Here is a 23,120-nt window from a genome sequence, read left to right as displayed (position 1 = left end):
TCATTAATATTAAAGGGGTCATGTGATGAGGAATAAAATTTTCCTTGATATTTTGACTTAAAAGAGGTCTTTCTACTGTAAAAACCTACAGTAAATTTCAGAACTCAAAACTTAATCCCCAATGCAATAAAAGCATTTATTGAAACCAAGCTGCCAAAACACCTCGTTCTCTACTTCTGTGACTTCCCTACATCACTAGGGGTACTCATTAATTCATGACCGCCTCTACAGCAACAACATCAACGCCTACTTTACATCATCGCACACTTGGCCCCGCCCACCCTCCCTGGGGCTCTGTTGTAAACAGAGACAGAGAGAGAGAGAGAGAGAGCAGGGCAAACAGTGTGGCCTAGTGTGGTCTATCTATTCCTAAACACCAAATGGGACCCATCTGGACCCTCTTTTGTAAATAAACATGGACTGCACAGGCATCTTTGACTGTTGTCATGTCTCTGGTGCCGCTTTCAAAAGACGCGGTGTCAAATTACAACTTTCGGTTACATTCAGCTGCTGCCACTTGTTGTTGTGTGCACAAACTGCCCAACATACTGTTCTTTCACCCAACTTCGCAATTTTTAATGGTTGGTGTATGTAAACACACACTAAATGGACGTCTTTAACTGTTTTGATGTGTTTCTGGTGATGTGCACCTCAGTACTGGATGATACTGGAAACTGGATGTGTGCATCTTCATTGTGCTTTGGACTATGTATGTGCATCATGTGAATGTGTCTTCAACCAATCATAAAACGATTCAAGCTTTGCAAAGGAATTGTCATTGAAGGATGGGGCAGTTAATAACACCACTGGACCAGATTAAAAATATAATTAAACAGTTCCATTTCAAATTAACGAATATTTGAAACGTCATCACTCTTTGATAGTTTATATGTCTGCACCGGGAGCGTCTGTTAATATTTATATCAATATTAAGCTTTTTAAATAAAAAGTTTTCAATCACATATTTGTTTATTTTATTTTTTCAGTGGTTGGGGTGCCGTGGGGGAAAAAACACTATAAAGGGGTGCCGCAGTTTAAAAAAGTTTGGGAACCACTGCTCTAAAACATACTTTTTTTTTTTGAGAAAATGTTTGGAAAAGGCCTCTGTACATCACAAAAATTGCCTCTTTTTGTAATAGCTTGATAGAGGCGTTTCAGAAGAACGGGTGTCCTACAGAGTTGATTCCAAAGCTGCAGACTACACGGTCGTTTCTTACAGAGTAATTACAATTGTTTGCAATTGAAACCATTAAAACAGAACTTAAACAGCTGCAGGGTTTTAATTTGTCACACTGTCAGTCATGCACTCATTCTTGAAATGCAGTGGATTATTTCTACCAGAGTTATTTCTCAAAATACATTTACATAACAGTAGTGATTGTCAAAATACACTAACATGGATGTCCTCTCCTGCTTTCAACAGACCTCTCTCTCTCTCTTTCTCTCATATTAACACAGCTACTTGACATCTATGACAGGGCATGGTGAGAGTAACATGCTTAGAGAATGTAAGGAAAGAAAAAGAGAGAAAAGGTAAGGAGAACCCAGATGTAAGAATAGGGAATCTCTACAAACTGTAACAAATAAAAGGAAAAGCTTGTTTTATTGTATTATGCTCATAATTACAATACTTAAATCAATTTTATCCTCATGCTGTGATGGTGAAGTAGTTTTCAATCACTGCATGAAACATTTCTTAAAAGGCAGTAAAAAAGCGATAGTTTAGACCACATAGAAAACCACTGACAGCCATTTGCATGTAGGCAAATATTAATCAAACTTTCATATCAAACAATATTGAGTGAACTGCAGTTTGTATCTTTGCAGTTGTGTGAGGGCAAGCAAAATTGCAAGAATAAAATCTTTAAAAAAATTAGTCCTTAAACCAAGGTCTAATAAACATCCTGTTTTTGAAACCCTGTATACCTTCTTTGAAAGTGTGTGTCCTGAAAAATTATAATAGCGAACACATAAAGCGTACAAATATCATAGTTATACAACTGTTTTGTTGCAAGGATATAGACTGAGTGGCATTGAAAGCTGTCTTTTTATCATATTATTTGAGAAACAATTAAAAACAGAATCATTGGTTTATAGCTCTGAGAGTGTAATGATTAAAGTTTGTTATGTGACAGCAGGGAATTCAATTTTATTGTGCCTGCTGATAGGGGTGTACATTTGCACATGCATTCTCTGTTGTTTAGGTACCTGATTCACTAAAGGAATTATTTGAACCACGTAAAGATGCAAATATGCCCAAAACAAATCTGTGCTGAATGCAGTTTGCATGGTCAAATCTTACAGGCCAGTTCTGAGTGCTAGTTTGTGTTGAATACTGTGACTGTACAGCATTGCTCCACCACTGGGATCCAGCCCTCTAAATCGGCTATTTAAAATGCTGAAAGTATACTCGACTGCTCTGCGCTTCTGAATAATTGTTTAAATGTGTTTGTGTTTAAATGTGTATCTCAAAGGTGGGTCAATATACAGTATATGTGTCCAAAAGTCACAGGATCACCCAGCAGATATTTTAAAAATCCCCATATCTGCAAAAGAAGGAAAAGATGAGAAAGAGGAGGTGGGTAAAAGCAGAAAGGGAAAGAGAAAATGGTAAACATCAGTGAACTTTATCATCAGTCCTTGTTTTCCAAATCGAAGGTGATGCTATTGTTAAATACATAAGAAAAAAACTCTGAGGCACTGGCCTCCAAACACTCCTCTATCATGAATAAAAGAGAAGGAACAAAGAAAGATGTGACTCACTCGTCCTCTGCCATGGGGGTGTTGTAGCTCTGAAAGAGTGGCTGAACAAATAGTCCAAGTGTTCCGACAACACAGACCAGAATAAAAATCCAGAGGAACAGCCTGTCGATAACCATGGCTACATACTTCCAGTCCTCGATAATCTACATAACACATACAATATAAAACACGTCAAATCACCCCAACTAGTGATGTCCCGAGTACGAGTACCGATACTTCATTTTTGGTACTCGCCGATACCTGAACTCCATATCAATAGTTTATTTCAATTTTATCATCAAAAAGGTGTTTAAACGAATCAATTCATTAAAACTTTAATCAAATGAAAATATAACAATTCATTTTCAACATAATATTGTATTATATAAGTGCTTCTACATTGGTAGTAGTAGTATTACAGTGAATGTTACATAACTTTACAGTAGTGATATATTTCTGTCATACTTTATTCCTATAAATGTAGCTTTTATTTTGACTGAGCTTTTATTTTGAAGTGTTTCTGTGTTGTTTTGACCAAAGAGCTCTGACGTTGTGACGGCAACTTCCGGTCGCTACAATGTGAATTCTGACACTCCGTTTACTGTCATCTGCTACAAACATAGTGCATGATGCTCATGGCGATGTTTTCCCTGTATGAGCCAAAGAGGAGCTTTTAAAGGTATGAGCAGCCGGCGTCAGCACCACACTGTCTCCACACATTCACAAGCCCTCACATTTGAATTACATGCAAACTATATAGTTATCTCATTTAATCTCACTAGGACATAACCCGATTTTAATTTGTGGGCTAAATGTTTACGCAATGACATTCGTATGTCAGATGGTATCGGGTTTTGGTATCTGAGCATTTTTACGAGTACCAGTACATGAGCGTGGTATCAGACCCGATACCAGTATCGTATCGGGACATCCCTAGCCCCAACATATGCATAGTTATGGGAGGCACAAACAGTGGACTTCCGAGGCTCAAGCTTTGAATGTTTTGTATAACTTCGTTTTCATGCTTGGTAACTTTTGACGGTTGGCTTTAAGTCTGGCACATATTCTATAACAAAGTGGAAACTCATTTACGTAAATTATGCCTTCTCTTCTGCAGACAACTCTTAAGAAATTAGCAGAAACAAGAGGTTCACCGATTTACCAGTTTTGCCATTTAATCGGTGCCGATAGCTACATTTGGAACGATCGGTTATCAGCAGAAATGAACGCTGACAGTTTGCTGATAGTTTTTGTCCCCATGGGTGGCTTGGGAGCATTCTGGAGTACAGCCTCAGCTTCTGGAGGTGAAATAATAAACAATCAATGACACCTCATGGTAATTTGCTGTGTCTCAATTTGTCTTCATTGACAGTTTTCATCCATATTTATATCCTCACTTTAATGCAGATTCTTTTATTTTGATAGAGAATCATCAAGTGTTCTAATCTGAAGCAAATGTATATTTAAAAAAAAAAAAAAAAAAAACTTCATCTGGTAAATATATAGGCTAGAAATATAAAAACTTCATCTGGTGAATGTTTACATGTAGTGCTTTGTAACGGAGCTAAGCCTCCATCACTGTTTATGGACTAATGCATGACTGTTAATACGAGATGCCGTAATAGAAAAGGCATATACTGTTTGGAGCACATACTGACTTTTATAACCATTATTGATTGTTGAACTCATGTTAATTTTGATAGACGTGTCCCTAGAGAAAAGGAAATAAAGTCAGTTTTATTAATAGCGAATTTATGACAAGTGATCGCTGATGATCTACTGTTGATGAATTACTGCTCTTATTTGCTAGATATGACAATGTTTACCTTAAAGTGTTTATATTGTAATATGATGTAGATAATTGTTAGCATTCATATTTTGATTTCATTATGTGTTAATGTCGGCAGCTGAGAGCAAACACATTTCAAAATAAGATTCTGCGGTGTATTTCTGTCTTGTTTATGGTTAAAAGTCCCATGTTATGCACCAAATCTTAATTGTTTATGGTTATTTTGGATTTTGGTTGCACAAAAATCTGGGATTTCATTCAGTTTGGACTGTTGTAGCCTCTATGTCTGTGCCCACCACAGTAAGGTAAATTCTCTTTGAAAAAAACATTTTGATTTTAACTGACGATTAATTGGTTATTGTCTTTTTCCACCATCTTAGTAATCAGTATCAGCAAAATGCAACATCGGTCGACCTCTAGTAGAACCTGTTGACTTTTTGGTCAGAGTTTCCCTCCTTCCAGATAAACTTCAACTATATACACTATATTGCCAAAAAGTATTCGCTCATCTGCCTTTAGACGCATATGAACTTAAGTGACATCCCATTCTTAATCCATAGGGTTTAATATGACGTTGGCCCACCATTTGCAGCTATAACAGCTTCAACTCTTCTGGGAAGGCTTTCCACAAGGTTTAGGAGTGTGTTTATGGGAATTTTTGACCATTCTTCCAGAAGCGCATTTGTGAGGTCAGACACTGATGTTGGACAAGAAGGCCTGGCTCGCAGTCTTCGCTCTAATTCATCCCAAAGGTCCCTATCGGGTTGAGGTCAGGACTCTGTGCAGGCCAGTCAAGTTCTTCCACACCAAACTCGCTCATCCATGTCTTTATGGACCTTGCTTTGTGCACTGGCGCGCAGTCATGTTGGAACAGGAAGGGGCCATCCCCAAACTGTTCCCAAAAAGTTGGGAGCATGGAATTGTCCAAAATCTATTGGTATGCTGAAGCATTCAGAGTTCCTTTCACTGGAACTAAGGGGCCAAGCCCAGCTCCTGAAAAACAACCCCACACCATAATCCCCCCTCCACCAAACTTCACAGTTGGCACAATGCAGTCAGACAAGTACCGTTCTCCTGGCAACCGCCAAACCCAGACTCGTCCATCAGATTGCCAGATGGAGAAGCGTGATTCGTCACTCCAGAGAACGCGTCTCCACTGCTCTAGAGTCCAGTGGCGGCGTGCTTTACACCACTGCATCCGACACTTTGCATTGCACTTGGTGATGTATGGCTTTGATGCAACTGCTCGGCCATGGAAACCTATTCCATGAAGCTCTCTATGCACTGTTCTTGAGCTAATCTGAAGGCCACATGAACTTTGGAGGTCTGTAGCGATTGACTCTGCAGAAAGTTGGCGACCTCTGCGCACTATGCGCCTCAGCATCCGCTGACCCCGCTCTGTCATTTTATGTGGCCTACCACTTCGTGGCTGAGTTGCTGTCATTCCCAATCGCTTCCACTTTGTTATAATACCACTGACAGTTGACTGTGGAATATTTAGTAGCGAGGAAATTTCATGACTGGACTTGTTGCACAGGTGGCATCCTATCACAGTACCACGCTGGAATTCACTGAGCTCCTGAGAGCGGCCCATTCTTTCACAAATGTTTGTAGAAGCAGTCTGCATGCCTAGGTGCTTCATTTTATACACCTGTGGCCATGGAAGTGATTGGAACACCTGAATTCAGTTATTTGGATGGGTGAGCAAATACTTTTGGCAATACTCAGAAAAAAAAAGAAAAAAAAGTGAAATACGCATTTGTGCTCGTGGAACAATTTTTAGTTTTAGCTCCAGTAATATTATCCAGTGATGAAAAGATTTACTTAAAATGACTCCTAGGAGTCAACATTTCAAGTACAGTATATTCTATTATTTTAACAAGATCCAAAGATGTATGGGCTAACCCACAGATAACCACTGACCCTAAAACCATCAGTTCTTGAGAACATATTAAGGAATAAGGAATTGTTGAATTTAAAAGAATTTAAAAGAATCATTTATTGTTCATACTGTTACGGACTGATTAAACTTATAAAACTACTTAAGATCAATCCATTTAATAAGTCAATTAATCAAATAAATACCCAAATACTTCTTACCCCCTCATCATCATCCTCGATTTTCATATGTTCAGCAATGAACCTCACACCCTCAATGGCCTCGTCTACATCTGTGTCGTGTCTGACCCTCACTCTCTGCCTGAACTCTGACCCCTCTGGAAGATCCCCAAATCTCCAGGCCCCGCAGACACGGCCCTGGTCATTACTTAAGAAGAGCGAGTCTCCATCCGTCCTTATGCTCTTTGCATCTGAGGAGAATGATTTCCGTTGGTGCTTCCGTCGAAACCTTTCCCGTACGTTGGAGCTTCCGGGTCGTCGCATGAGAAGGAAACCTGGAAGCTTATGCAGGAATACACGTTTGACCCACTCTGGCATGCGGTGTGTTGATGGAGAACGGTGATGCACATTGAGCACGCACACACTCGTCACAATGGAAAATGTGACTAGCACCATCGTAAACATCAGATACTTCCCTATTAATGGAACGGCCAATGACGTTGGTGGAACAATCTTTGAGATCAGGAGTAGAAACACAGTAAGGGCCAAAAGAACAGAAATGCAAAGCGTTATCTTCTCCCCACAGTCTGATGGAAGGTAGAAAACCAGAATTGCAAGCGAGGTGATGAGGACACATGGAATGATGAGGTTAATTGTGTAGAAGAGAGGTTTGCGTTTGATCACAAAGTCGTATGTGACGTCCAGATATGTGACGTCACTGGGATCTTCGTTTTTTCTGCCAGGGAGTGAGACAATATCCCATTCACCACTGGGTGTGTAGTCATCACGGCTTGCAAAATCGGAGGTCAAGACGAGGTCCAGCTCTGTGCGGTCGTATGTCCAAGAGCGAAACTTAAGCGTGCAGTTCTGTTGATCAAAGGGAAAGTTACGAACTTCAATTGCACAGGCACTCTTGTAGATGGCAGGAGGGAGCCAAAAAATGTCACCAGTATTGGAGACGACGGCATTGCAGTAAAATGATACTTCATACACACCATCTGCACTGTGAGAAGAAAAAAATATTCATACTAATTATCGATCCATAAATGTATACTGTGAATACCTAAAGAGCATTGAGTGAGTTATATTGGCAAAATGTATGTATTAGCAGCTTGAGACCTCCTCCTCATTACACACACTGTCTGATTAATATGCAATAATTAACAAATCTTTAATCCCAGATCTTTCTTTTTCTGTGCCCTTGTACAGCTTTTCAATTAAAATTAGCATAGAAATACAATGCTTATTTTAGCAGAGGATTACATGCCCCAGTGTCTCTTTACAACATGAAATGCCCCATGAGCAAATTAAAGCTTTATCCTGCCCAACTGATCCATTTAAGCACAGAACATGTGCAAGTGATTCTTTATTTTAATCAACTAAAAATGGGAATTATATAACACTGTCCCTCAACTGATGCCTTCACACATTGCTTCCACTAGAAACACACAGCTGACCTAAATCAAACAGTCTACAACATCTTTGTTTGTCATTTATTTTATTATTTTTTGTTTTCCTGAGCTCGTCAAGAGCACTGGCATGAACGTCCTGAAAGAACAGTAACATGGGCATCTGCACTACGCTTTTGGCAACTCTGTATTAGAATTAGGTAGTCTCTTGAAACAGTGACAGCCTGCTTGTTGTATTGAATTTGTCACTAAACACTGATGGTGCATAAAAGCCTCAAAAATCCCAAAAGTTTACAAGGCTTTTGGCCTCAATACAAACTGAGAAACGACTGTGGTATAAAATATAAACAGACATTAAGAAAGACCGCATTAAATCTTGATGAGCTTGATGAGCGCAGTTTTCTTTCCTGTGTTGACATTTCTTGTTGAAACAGGAAGTTTGGATGGAACACATTAAAAGGCTTGTCCATTTTTTAACGGAGTGACTGCACTAGATGTAAATAGCACCTGTCACACAGTGCAGCTGTTTGCACTCCAGTAGTCTGGTGGAAACACATAAATTAAGGACCAACTGCACTCCTAGTGTCACTCCTGTGGCGTGGGGTGTGATGACGGCATGGATGTGCTTTTTCGTGCGGACGACCGGGTTCGAATCTGCCTTTTGGCCGACTTTGTCTAATCCTGTTTCCTGTCTCCACTCTTAATATTTCCTTTAATTCTACTTATCATATTAAATAAAATTAATATAAACATTTATTTCCTCGCAGTGATTTGGTCACGGTGAAGGTCGGGGAGTTGAGAGAAGGGTTTGATCTGGGCAAAATAAGCTATGGTTTTACTATAGTAATATTGTAGTAACCATGTATTTTGGAGGAAGCCATAGTTTTAATGCAATTGACCATGGGTTTACTACAGTAATTTGGTGTAAAGGGTTAGTTCACCCAAAAATTAAAATGTTCTTATTATTTACTCACCCACATGTCATTCCAGATGTTTATGACTTTCTTCCATCTGCTGAACTCAAATGAAGATTTTTAGAAGAATATGTCAGCTCTGTAGGTCCATACAATAAAAGTGAATGGGTGCCAAAATTTTGAAGCTCCAAAATCCATATAAGGGCAACATAAAAGTACTCCAAACAACTCTGGTGGTTAAATATACATCTTCAGAAGTGATATGATAGGTGTGGGTGAGAAACAGATCAATATTTAAGTCTTTTTTTACTATAAATTCTCCTGCCTGCTCAGTTAATTTCCACTTTATCTTCACTTCGGCTTCGGCTTGCTCACAGGGGTTCTAAATACAATTATGATTTAATTATTTAATTATTTATATTTATACACAATTTACAATCATATTTAATCAAACTACACAATGATAACTCTAAGACTTTATAGATATTACAGTTTCATTTTCTGTTAATGCATGATTTTCTGTAAAGCTACTTTGAAACAATGTGTGTTGTGAAAGCGCTATACAAATAAAAAATGACTTGACACTTTCCCATTCTTCTTCTTCTGTTTTTGGTGATTTACATTCTTTGTGCATATCGCCCCCTACTGTGCAGGGAAGAGAATTTATTATATCAATTACTTAATACATAATTTCTCACCCACACCTATCATATAGTGTCTGAAGATATGAATTTATCCACTGGAGTCATATGGATTACTTTTGCGCTCCCTTTATGTGGATTTTGGAGTGTCAGAATTTTGGCACCCAATCACATGCATTGTGAGGACCTACAGAGCTGAAACGTTCTTCTAAAAATCTTATTTTCTGTTCTGCAGAAGAAAGAAAGTCATACACATCTGGGATGCCAGGAGGGTGAGTAAATCATGACAGAATTTTCATTTTTGGGTGAACTAACCCATAAAGATAGTAGCCATGTTTCGTCTTTTGTAGTTACTATGATTTTACTAAAAAATACAAATAGTGATTATATTATTAATGTAGTAAAACCATGGTTCATTTTTGTAAGGCAAGGTTAAGGTGAGGTTTAGGGGTAGGCAGGGCCGTTTCTGAGCATATGGGGGCCCTAAGCGAAATCCTACTTGGAGACCCCCCACCCCCAGGATCCAGGCCCACCTAGGAATGACACCACAATATAGTCTTTAACAAATCTGAATATATTAACTTAAAATTTGAATATATGAACTACACAAAATGCAATAATTATACACAATGGGACACAACTGCATAACGTTAGCTAACTAATTGTTGCAATTTAATGCATGCCAACAAATAACTCTCTCCTTGCAGTTACATTTTCCCTTCTCTCTCGGGCCACAAGGGGGTGCCCTAGAACTGTTTAGTTGAGCCATAACAGTTGCCTGAGACTTTTATCAGCTTTGAGTATAAATAACACAGTATATATATAAAATATATATTTTTTGCGGGGCCCCCTGATGGCTCGGGGGCCCTAAGAGGCCGCTTATACCGCTTATAGCTAGAAATGGCCCTGGGGGTAAGGGTTGGTGTAGGGTGTCTGAGGGCACAAAAAGCAACTATCACTATTTGCAAACAGTGCAAAGAAGATGCTTTTGTTGCTATTTATACTTCGTGTAAATAGCAACTATCGCTATTTGCACTTAGTCACTTTTCCACTTTAGTAAATAGCCTCAGCTTTTTTGTAATTAGCCAACAGGCTTTCGTTACATCACAGCCATAAACCATGATATGCTACATGCCTGTCAGTTCCAGGTGGTATTAGTGGGAGGGGACCTTCTCATTCTAAAAAGCTTTTGATTGGACAACACTCTGTGTAGTACATCATTAGTCATCAAAAATTTGGTGCATTCTCCCAGAAGAAAAAGACTGCAACTTATACATGCATATATCTGCTCAAATTTATTTTTGTCAACTTTTAAGAGTACACTAGCCATATAGATGGCTTTAAAGCTAATATATGGACTAAAAGCTACAAAACACAAAAACATTTGATCATGGGGTCTTTAAGGTAAGAGTTTGTGTTTTTAAATCTACTGCTCTAAAATGTATCAAAAGTCTACTTTACAAATAAAACTTTGCATTAATTCTTTAAATGTTGTGATACACATCAGAGTCTTGACTGTTATTGAACAGTAAATGGATGTCAGGCGCATATGTCAGTAGCTGTGACGTACTTGTTATAGAGCACTATGTCAGGGAGCCAGATGTGCTGTGATGGTATTCGTAGTTTTTTGATGCCCTCATACTCATTCGGGTCCCATACCAGTCTGTAGTCATTCCACTCCTACAGAGAATGTAAGAATTAGTTTATAATGGTTCAATCTGGGTGAAAACTATTAAAGACTATCTGCATTACTAAAGTATGTACTAGTATTTGTGTCAAGCTCATTTAAAATAGAACAGCTAAATGCATTAAATATCACTGCATTTAATAGGATTTTTCACACAACCAAAATAGCCAAAATGTGAACTATAATTGAACTACAGTTACACGTAAATCTGCCCAGTGGTTTGTGAACATTCATGTGTGTGACTGGGGAAGTTTATTAGACTTTGTTATATAATACTGTCCAGATAAAAGCACATGTAATCCTGGTGAACTGACCTGAGTCAGCCACACATTTGTTGTCATGATTTGCTCCCTCTCATTCTGTAAAGAGAATAGAACAGCACTGCATTAGTTATATGTAATTGTTGCTTAATTTTGGGGCTTTTTGCCTTTGTATTAGAAAGGACAGTGAAGAGGGGACAGAAAATGATTGAGGAGAGAGGGAGAATGTTATCGAGACATGACGCAGTCCATACGCAAACCTTTGTCACCTGTGGGAGCACTAACACTGTGTCCTAACCAGGTGTGATGTGAAAAGTTTCCAGTGAAAAATAATTTTTCTCTCCTCACTGAAAGTGAAAGCCAATCAGAACATATACAGCAAATGTAAAAAATTATGTTTAATATACAGCTGATTGGAGCACAATTTGAACCAATGAGATTTTGTTGTAGGCAGGGTTACCTAGTGCAACCTGACAAAAATAGAAGCCAAGTGACCAACAACATGTCTTGTCGCTTGTCACTTTGCCACATTGCACCTGGTTAGGACATCAAGTCAGTGTGAATGTACCATAAGGCTCTAACATGTCAAGTGCATCATGCAACTCCTGCGCTATGGCTCTAATGCAATTGTGATAGGTATATTTATATTTACATTAACCTCCTGAGACCCCCACGTGACTGCTGTGTGCATTTTCCATTCCCCTTTTTGATTTGTAAATAGTAGAAGCTAATAAACAAGCAAAAAATAAATATTCTACAACAAATTGTTTTCCTAAAAATCTATGTCCACATATGTGGACAGCAGAGCTACAGTAAGCTGTGAAATTTTAAGTAATTTCAAGCTATAGAAAGTCAGATTTTTTCCATCAAATAGTTTATTTTGTGTCCAGGAGTGTTGGTTATTCATGTTTTTGAGACGTTATAGACACTACAGCTGATTTTCTATAAAGCTGAATAAATAATTCTGATTAAAAGTAATGACCAGCATCATCCAATCACTGTCAACCATGTTGAAATAAAATTACACATTATAAAATTCTGAATCTATGTACTGATTATCATTGTCCCATGTCTGCCAAACATGTTGAGTGATCCAAACATCATCTGCAGCCTGAAACTGAACTTTTGACCAGATGTTAGAAGAGAATGCACTAGGCTGCATAGGAAAGCTATAGGATGCTTCCTTGCTCCCTAATTAGTTAATGACTTAACCTCCAGTGTGCTGTCTGTTTTCACTGGACTTAAAATACACCTTATTTTCATCCTAACTTTTAAGCCACATTGTTCAGCTTTTGTATACGTCCACTGATTCCCAATATAATAATGCACAGAGAATGTATGGTTTTTATGGAAAGTTAGTCCTATTATCCACATACGTGGACATTGAGTTTAACAGCATACCGTTTCATGATAAATCTATGCAATTTTTAAAATGGCACATCAGATGAAATTAGAGAATCTACTTTTTTCACTCAAACAGGTTTTAATGTGAAAACTTAAGCTGGTTTCTTACCAGATGTAGTTTTGTTGCAGTTTCTCCGAAAGACAAACTCGGCTGAGATTGGCACCATGTTGTTTTGTCACATGACTCGGTGCGCTGAAAGTTTAACCCTTTAATGACAGCCTAGAATCTCCTGAACTGAGATCAGTTGGTTTAAATTAAATAAAATTAAGCATAGCCTATAGCGAAGCCAAAACGTAATGTCCACACATGTGGACGCAGGGTCTCACTAGGTTAAAGGTATTTAGCAGATGCTCTTATCCAGAGAGACTGATCATATATTTATGATGCTCATAAACAGTATCACACAAATATGACATATACAGTATGTGCTTCATATATTTGAGCTACACAATTTGCCACCAAGCAAATCCCCAAAATCGTGAAAGTGACAAAAATGCCCCATAAATATAAAATGTGGAGGTAAAATGCATTTTATTTTTTTTATTTTTTAACATAGATTTCATAATATTATATTTTTGGCCAATAACTCATTTTGTGCATCTCTACATTTGCATTTGATGTTGTATTTATTAATTACCAGACATAATTGTTCAGATTGAGGAGTCAATTCAAGTCAATTTAAGGTAAATGGGCAACTCATTTGTGTGTTCTTTATATGGGTAGAAAAAATATGTCCTCATAAAGGCAAAAATACCACTTGAAAATAAATTCCAGGGGGGATATAGTGAAATAAAAAAAGTTAAATTCTAAAACTAGTTGTGTGCTTGTATGTATATAAGAAACACTCACCACACTTATGAGCTGTGCAAGAGAGACCTTGATGCCTATAATGACCTGCTGACTTTTATTGACTGCAGGCCGGATGAGTTTATTGTAGCGCTCAGGACCCAGTAGAAAATCTACAAGCCTCTCCTCAGCATCAGCAGCAAGAGACCCTAACACACACATAGATTCACATGAGGGTTGAAAGACAATTTTGATGTACAATGCATAGTAAATACCTTTTAGTCTTTTAAAGGGGTCATATCACGAGGAATCAAATTTTACTTAATCTTTTGAGATATATATATATATATATGTCTAAAAACATACTATAACTTTCAGAACTCAAAACTTCCTCCCCAGCCCAAAATAGAACCATTTGTTGAAATGAAGTTCTGAACGTTCTGAAATAATTGGATTTCTGACACCAAAAAAACATAATTTCATTAATGCATGTGTGACAGCCCACATCTACATATCAACGATACCTATTCAGTATTTAATCTGTCTAGTTAGGTAATATGGAGGCTTGATACTTATGATAAGAGTAAAATGTGGAGAGGTCCCCCAAACCTTGTGCTGTTTCTGACTATGCGTAGCACCTGCCACTCTGTATAGCCTTCTGAAGAATCTCAATGTTAGAAATGAGCGATTGAACTGCAATTATTTTTAGAATCTGTCACAATCTGATATGGGCTTTGCAAAAAGAGCTGTTATTGAAAGATAAAGAGCAAAATGGCCATAAACAGTTGTTTTTGCTGCAAAAAAGTGACTATTATAAATGGACCACAAGGAAAAAAGTAAATAATACAATAATCTTTGATGTGACCCATTTAAGGCTGTTCTACCTTTCAGCAAGTTTCTTAAAAATGAAGCCTGCAGAGAACTTAAAAAAGTGTAAAGTTCTGTATATTTGCCAAATCCAAGTCACTGAATGTCCAATAATCATGCAAAGATCTTAAAATCACAAAGCAGTGCAAGCAGAGCCCCCTACAGTTTTTTTTATAGTTCTTGTGTTTTTGAGTATCTTGAAAAGGCCAGAAGTGTCTGTTAAGCTGCATGTAATCTGCTTTCACTGGAGAGCACAAAACACAAACATGTCAGAATAATTTTTCTGTGCATCTTATCCCATCATAACTCATAAGTCCACCAATGCTGTGGATTGTGTGTGCCAATGACATGACAAAACAATGACTTGCCAAGATGGTAGCAAAAATACACACACACACACACACACAAGCACGTGCCATTTCCTCCCCACTGACCACTGTGTAGGATAAGATCTCCAGTGACCATGCTCCTCCTCTCCTCTCAGAACAGAACAAACACACACACGCTTAATTTCTGTCATGAATCCAAGATAATGTCAGACTCGATTGCTATGATCCGTTCCACACAGGAAGACACACACACCTATGAGCTTCTGTGGCTACTGAGCCTTGGTAATTTTGGATGGCTTGTTCCCTTAAGCAATACCGGGTTTAGACGTCATATAAGTGTGTGTAAAACTCAGTCTGTCAAAGGCCCAATTTCCCAATCTTTTTTGGTCTTATGTACTATTGAAGCCCCATCAGTAAGGCTCAAGTGCACCTTCATTGAAAAAAGAAAAAAAAAGAAAAGTGCTCCTTTTAACACATATTATATTTGATACCATTCAGCACTTTCATTCATATGTTTGAAGAAACTTTAAAAGAAAAACAATCAATACTACAGATGAAAAATTGACTCAATAAAATGGATTTTATAAAAATGTAAAGGTCATCCCCATTTGATGGGTCATCCCATTTATAAAACTTGCACAATTTACACACATCTTTGCTTTATTTTTTAATTACGATTAGCTGTTGTAGTCTATTAGTACTTTTATAAATAGTTTTAACTAAATGTCAGCCATGACATTTTATCACCATAATGTCTGTTTTATACAGTGTAATAAGTAGTATGTTGCAGTCAAGTTGAATCAGACATGTTAAATAAAATATTTGGTTTGAATCAAACTAATTCATTTAGATGTTTCCACATGAAGCACAATTTTACGTGAACTTTTTTTCCCCCAATGGATTCAAGCCACTGGGGTACATTAGGATTCACTGTTCTAGGATGCTATGCTATATGCACAAAAGCCATAAACATTTTAATAGGAAAAGGTGATGACTCTGGAAAGTCAAATAATGTTCTGATCTGAGGTGGTGTATACAGTGTATGTGTGCCTGACCTATCTACCTGTGTGTGTGTGTGACCTCTATTTCACGCTGTAACGCTTCATGAGACAGAAGAGCATCTGCAGCAGCATCTGACTCTAAATGTAATATTCATTTGATTCTTTCTATCTTTCACTCTCTTAATGTCTAGATGCATTGCATTAGATTGTAATATAGTAATACACAGTATATACAAAACCCCTTAAAAGACTATGGATCCTGATGCAAGTTATATTTTTTAGATTTTAAGTTTTAGATTTTAACTATTATTTTTTATTTTTTATTTTAAATATAAACAAAGTTTTAAACCTTAATTTAATTAAAAACTGCAAATGATCCAACATGATTACATGCTAACTTGAACTACAGTTCAAAATGTTTCACCACCATATAGCTGGCAAACGGTCTTTTTCATTGTAAGTAAAATTCTCTAAAACAGACACTTAGCTATTTTAGGGTTGCATGCTCATTTTGCTTTTTCCCTCTTCGTTCAGCATTTTGTAATCCTGTAATATCAAGTTACTCAAACTACAGTGACATCACACTTTGAGCCCTGCAACACACTTACAATGCAAATTTGCTTCAAACTTGCTGCAAATTTGCCACTCTTTTTTTTTTTTTTGGCATGCCTAATTCCCAATGTGCTTTAGTCCTTGTGGTCACATAGTGATTTGCCTCAATCCAGGTGGCAGAGGATGAATCCCAGCTGCCTCCGCAACTGAGACCGTCAACCCGCGCCTCTTATCACGTGCCTTGTTGAGCGTGTTGCCACGGAGACATAGCACGTGTGCCATCCACCGTGGCATCCACGCTCAACTCACCACGTGCCCCACTGAGAACGAACCACATTATAGTGACCATGAGGAGGTTACCCCATGTGACTCTACCCTCCCTAGCAACCGGGCCAATTTTGGTTGCTTAGGAGACCTGGCTGGAGTCACTCAGCACGCCCTGGGATTCAAACTAGCGAACTCCAGGGGTGGTAGCCAGCATCTTTACCACTGAGCTACCCAGGCCCCCAAATTTGCCACTCTTTAATATTCACATGCAAATGAGCTTTGCGGCAAACTCTTTACTGTCGCCAAAGGTTTGCTGATGGTTCACCACTACCGGAGAAGAGCAGCAAAATTCTGGCAAACATCTGCAGCAAATAGCAATCTCATTTGCATGTGAAAATGAGTGGCCAATTTGCAGCAAGTTTGCCAGTACTAACGGTTGTGCTAGTCTTATATTTTGTCATAATAATAATAATAACAAATAATAAACTTTTATATATATAGCACCTTTCATGCAAACAAATGCAGCTCAAAGTGCTTTACAATAAAAAATGCATTACAAGCACAGAGTGCTTCACTTAAAAACAAATAAAATGCCATAATTAATGTAACATAAGATTGAAAATGAGACCCACTTTATAATAATAATAAAAGAAGATCAAATAAAAATACATAGAATGCATAACAACAACAAAAAGCTCTTTTTCTGCAGTGATTTTGGGAGAAATCTGCAGAATTCTTCAGAATGAATTTAAACATGTGTTAAACATTGCTGAGAGTACTAGATTCATATTGAAAGCTGAAAGCACGATCGCATTAGCCAAAAAATGTAAACAAAAATGCAAGGGGCGGGATATGTGTGCTAAAAATTTTACAGGCTTTTGAATATTCTCAGTTTGATCACTGATGCTCAGTGCTGACGAGGCCATTTGTGGCAGAATGATCTCCCAAATTTTGGAAAATAACTGCATAGGATTATCCATTTAGGATATTAAATCCTAAATTGTGTCGCCCATCTCAGGGGCGCTTCGAAGCCTTCCTCGTGTTCTTGGTGGCAGCCGTGAGATGGGGGGGTGTCTGCTTCCTGCGATGGGCTGCACGCCGGGGCAGGATGTGCTTTATAGCCTCCATCTGCTTCTTCACCATCAAGAACTGCTGGGCAAAGTCCTCGACGGTGTCGCCAAACAGGCCAACCTGGGAGATGGGGGCGTCAAGGAACCGTGCCTTGTTGGCCTCTCGCATCTCTACCAAGTTAAGCCAGAGGTGGCGCTCCTGGACCGTGACCAACGTTGCCATGGTCATGTTCTCGCAATGAGGACATGATCCATCCACGAACGATGTCTCCATGTGGGCAGCGCCCAGACACGTAAGACAGCGATCGTGGCCATCGGAAGCAGAGAGATAGCAACCGCAACCAGGAATAACACACAAACAGAAAGGCATCTTTAAAAAGAGGTTCCGTGTGTGCCGCTCTTTTATGAATAGAAAATATACTCTTTTCAGAATATACTCTTTTTTGCTCTGCTGAAGTGCCCAGGGGCATTCTCTGCACTGCACAGGCACAGAGGGGGAGAAGCCGCTGAAATGCGCCGTAAAATCCAGCAGTCTTTAGCGAGGTGAGTTTTTCTGGGGGAATTGTATTCAGTGCACTGAATGCAACCGCTCGGCTCCGAAGAGAAAATCTGAATGAGTGGTTGCATACCAGCTCCTTTTATACCCATATGTCCAGGGGAGTGGCATGCAAATTCCACTCGCCAATTCTCATTGGCCTTTTTTCAAAAAAGCAGAGGTGTTTGGGGCTCCCAAGAGTGACCCCTAGTGTCACTACATCGACACAAACGTCGAGTGAGTGACAGATAGGGAACATGTTTACTGTCGCTGTTCGACATTTGTTTCCCTTGCTGAAACTACATAGAGCGTGCACGTTTCTGTGACTGTACATCGCATATAAATATATTTAATAAGGTAAGTATTGTTTAGTTGGTGATTGGTTGTCTGTTGCTAAACAACCTGCAATAACATAATAGCACCAATTTTTTTTACACTATATAATATTGGCGCCACAATTCAGGGTAATCACCGCAAAAGCAGGGCTTTACCTAGGGGAAAAAATGGGGCCTTAACCTGGGGTTGAAAAAGACGTTAACCCAAAGTGACGATAAGCCTTGAAGAGACATATCGACATGCTAAGCTGCAGCTCTTTAAAGAGGTAATAATTTACACTTTATGTGTGTTTGTGGCTATTCATTTGAGCTGAAATTTATGTCAGTGTGCTGTGACTGAACTCCTTGTGAGTGTGTGAGGTTTTGTCATGCTTGGCCTGGTGTTAATGGATGTTAGTGGGAGTTAAGTGCTCTCATCCCTCACATTATGTGTCTGCTTCCTCAGTATACTGTAGCAATAACATCAAATTCATATCACACCAAAACACACAACTACACTACAAAAAACTGATATGTTCTTCTTAGCATGTACATCCGAGAAATTGTATCAGGTGCACAACAGCCAAGAGGAGATCCAGAAGAACTTTAAGAACCTTGAAAATCTTCTACAACACAAAGAGGTCTAATTTTACTGTAAGATGTAACTTACATGATTTTACCTGTCTGGGGTATATTTATACTCTTCACTCAAAGCACTTTTGAAAGTCTTACCAGTAATCACAGCTGCAATTTTGAGAATTTCTCCATCCTAAGTCCAACTGTCATGGTTGTTTCCACCCCTAAACTTGTTTTGCACTTTTTTTCTTTTGGTTTATAATTTCACATTCCGTTTTTGTATAATTTTATGTTTGTTTATTTTTTTGTTGTTTTTTTCAGATATAATTTACTGTAATGAAGATAGTTCGAATCCAGGGCGTGCTGAGTGACTCCAGCCAGGTCTCCTAAGCAACCAGATTGGCCCGGTTGCTAGGGAGGGTAGAGTCACATGGGATAACCTCCTCGTGGTCACTATAATGTGGTTCTTGCTCTCGGTGGGGCACGTGGTGAGTTGTGTGTGGATGCTGCGGAGAATAGTGTGAAGCCTCCACATGTGCTATATCTCCGCAGTAATGCCTTCAACAAGCCATGTGATAGGATGCGCGGTTTGACAGTCTCAGACGCGGAGACAGCTGAGATTCATCCTCCACCATCCGGATTGAGGCGAGTCACTACACCACCACAAGGACTTAGAGCGCATTGGGAATTGGGCATTCCAAATTGGGGAGAAAATGGGTCATGGGATTTCTGGAAATCAAACCCATGACCACAAGCATCATGCTTTACCAACTGAGCAACACTGAGCGTGTTTACATGCATGTTCACGTGCCAACAATGTGTGTAGTCATGTAAACGCATTAAATGGCGTTCCTTGTTTGGTGTGAGGTCATAAACGGCGTAAGAATAAACCAATCGGCACAGGTAGATTTTTGCCCATTACGGCCATTTCGCGTTGCATGTAAACACCTTAAAGGGATAGTTCACCCAAAAATGAAAATTCTCTCATCATTTATTCACCCTCATGCCATCCCAGTTGTGTATGACTTTATTTATTCTGCAGAACACAAATGAAGATTTCAGCTCTGTTGGACCTCACAATGCAAGTGAATGATGACCAGAACTTTGAAGGTCCCAAAGGGACATAAAGGCATTATAAAATACTTTTTTTATCCATGTTTTCTGAAGCGATTTGATAGGTGTGGGTGAGAAACAGATCAATAATTAAGTACTTTTTTACTGATAATCTACACTTTTACTTTCACTTCCACATTCTGGTGTGGAAGTGACTTTCACTTTCACATTGAGCCACCTACAGATTCGGGCTGGTCAAAGGAGGAGATTGATGGTAAAAAAGGACATAAATTTTGATCTGTTTCTCACCCACAGCTAGAATATAATTTCAGAAGACATGGATTTAAACACTGGAGTCATAAGGATTACTTTTATGCTGCCTTTATGTGCTTTTTTGGACCCTCTGAGTTCTGGTCACCATTCACTTATGTTGTGTGGACCAACAGAGATGAGATATTCTTCTAAAAATCTTTGTTTGTGTTCAGCAGAAGAAAGAAAGTCATACACATCTGGGATGGCATGAGGGTGAGTAAATGATGAGAGAATTTTCATTTTTGGGTGAACTATGCCTTTAACAGGAGTTCTTACCAGCTTATCCAATCAGCGCACGTGTTGTGCCCATACCTCTTCACAGTTTGATGTCGAAAGAGGAGAATAACATGATTATTTCAAATGTCATGTAAACAAGGATTTCTTGCCTTGTTGGATTTTCTAAATAAGCTGATTTTTGGGAGTAGTCAGCATTTTGGTGTGCATGTAAACGGCTCATTGACTACATTTAAATGGACACCAGAAAGCGGCTTATTGCGAGAAATTTGGCATTCCTATTTACATGCACTATATAAGCAGCATACTCTTTGCTCCCATATACATGCAGCTCAGTCGGTAAGCAGTGTTCTGACTGACACTGCAGTAGTGGGATTTCCTTATTACATAAAACTCCGGGATTCCCCCAAAGTACTTGAGCACATATATGGGAACGTGAGGTATAGTCGATATTTTACATTGGTGTAAATAAATGGGTATAGTTCATAGTGTATGTGCTTTTCACTGTACTCCCAGAAATGTTGAATTCTTTCTGCTTTGGACTTGTTGTTGGTGGGCCATGTTGATGGGCTCCAACCTATGATGTTTGATATCCGGTCTGTTCACGCACATGCGCACTCCTCAAGAACCTTTAAGAACGGAAATCCAGGTGTGTTAAACGGCTTTCTCTTAATCCCTTAAATGCTGTAAGGAAAGTGGCGTTCTTGTTTGCATGCTTTCTGCTAGGGCTGAAATGATTAGTCGTCATTATCAACAACGTTGACAATAAAAAATTGACGACAAAAAAATTAATTGTCAAATAGTCGTTTGATCTCATTTAATGTAACATGAGATCACATTAAACTCTAATGATGACGCGGGAGAGCAGTACTTCACTGAGGAGAGGAAGAATTACACAGATCACATTCCAGATGCTCTCTAAACTTTCCAAAAAGCTTCAAGTGATGTAGATCGCAAAGTGTGAGGGAATTATACAAAAATACAAAATAAGTAAATACAGAAGCACTCTCGTTGTGGAATAAGCGGAGCCGGAGTTCTTCAAAGGAAACACCTCAGTGTTACATCTTAAATGCAGTTATATTTAATGCGTTATAGCTTTATTAAAGTTCACATAATACGGAAACAGATCATGTAAATAACTACAAACTCCGAAACTGGTGTTTCTCTGTGCAGTCAGCGCCTCTTCTATGAGTTGTGTGAAGTGTCCCAATCTAAGAGGGAGAGATTGAAACCGCACCCGACTGATGCACACTCTGTCACGGGACGCTCGTCCCTCGAGCGCACGCTTGCTGCAGCTAGATTATAACGTGATGACTCGAGACTTACTGAATCATAATATATGTGTCACTGTGTGTTTCTTATCGTGAAGAAAATTGGCAATACGCAGCTTTATTAATAAGAGAGAGTTTTTTTTTTTTTTGTGAGTTAAAGATGGATTGAAGTGAACAGAAAGGTGAGAGAGGGTAGTCTTCGCCCCATTATACACTGCAACAAAATACGTTTTTGATTTGTTTTTGTTTTGGCTTTTCCAATATAAATATCTAAAACTCCTTTAAAACAATGTACATGTACTTTAGCAGCTATACTGCAGAGGAAAAAAATTGTTATCTGAGAATGTTGAATATAATATTAAAAATATCTAAAAATCCTTTAAAAAGGATGCATTCACCTCAGAAGCAGCATATAAGATATTTAGACTTGTTTTTAGAGAATAGATCTTGGAATATAAGTATATTTTGTCTTTACTGCACTTGCAGAAGTATAACCAAATGAAAAAATACACTTCTATACAAAATACACTTATATTTAAGATACATTCTCTTAAAGCAAGTCTAAATATCTTATATTTTGCGTCAAGTAAATGTTTCTTGTTTTAAGGATTTTTAGACCATTTTAAATGGAAAACAACATAAAAACACGATAACAATAGGATCTTTTTGCAGTAAATTTCTTTACTGAATTAAAAAAAAAGGAAAAAAAATTCCTTTAATACAGTGAATGTCATTTAGAGGTATTTTTAAAAGATGATTTTGTCCTCTTTGTTGTTGCACGTTTAATACAACATTTTAAGTTGGGCACAAGCTGAATAATCGTTTAAGAGCTAACGATTAATCGTTGCAATAACCCCAAAATAATTGAATAATCATTCTAATAATCGTTAGATTAATTGATTATCAAAATAATCGTTAGTTGCAGCCCTACTTTCTGCAAAACCCCGGAATAAACCATTTTCTTAAGTGCATGTTAACGTGGTCAGTAACAAACAGTGCAAAGACATGCATGGATCAATGACATGATGCTGTTTTTGTCATCCAAAAT

The 23,120-nt window shown here is 38.4% G+C and overlaps 1 protein-coding gene across 1 annotated transcript; it reads right to left on the bottom strand.

The window, feature by feature from the left end:
• Nucleotides 1-1,690: 1,690 nt before the first annotated feature.
• Nucleotides 1,691-13,884, bottom strand: chrnb5a (cholinergic receptor, nicotinic, beta 5a). The gene is made up of 6 exons (XM_051703971.1): nucleotides 13,755-13,884; nucleotides 11,555-11,599; nucleotides 11,124-11,233; nucleotides 6,632-7,592; nucleotides 2,764-2,906; nucleotides 1,691-2,546 (listed from the first exon to the last, which is right to left on the bottom strand). Exons 2-6 carry the CDS (start codon nucleotides 11,579-11,581, stop codon nucleotides 2,531-2,533), a joined length of 1,257 nt encoding a protein of 418 aa, XP_051559931.1. The 5' UTR covers nucleotides 11,582-11,599; nucleotides 13,755-13,884; the 3' UTR covers nucleotides 1,691-2,530.
• Nucleotides 13,885-23,120: the final 9,236 nt, after the last annotated feature.

Source organism: Myxocyprinus asiaticus, chromosome 8, assembly GCF_019703515.2.
Source record: "Myxocyprinus asiaticus isolate MX2 ecotype Aquarium Trade chromosome 8, UBuf_Myxa_2, whole genome shotgun sequence".
NCBI classification, from domain to species: Eukaryota; Metazoa; Chordata; class Actinopteri; order Cypriniformes; family Catostomidae; genus Myxocyprinus; species Myxocyprinus asiaticus.
Note: the sequence above shows the minus strand (reverse complement) of the source record. Positions and strands in the feature narration are given on the sequence as shown.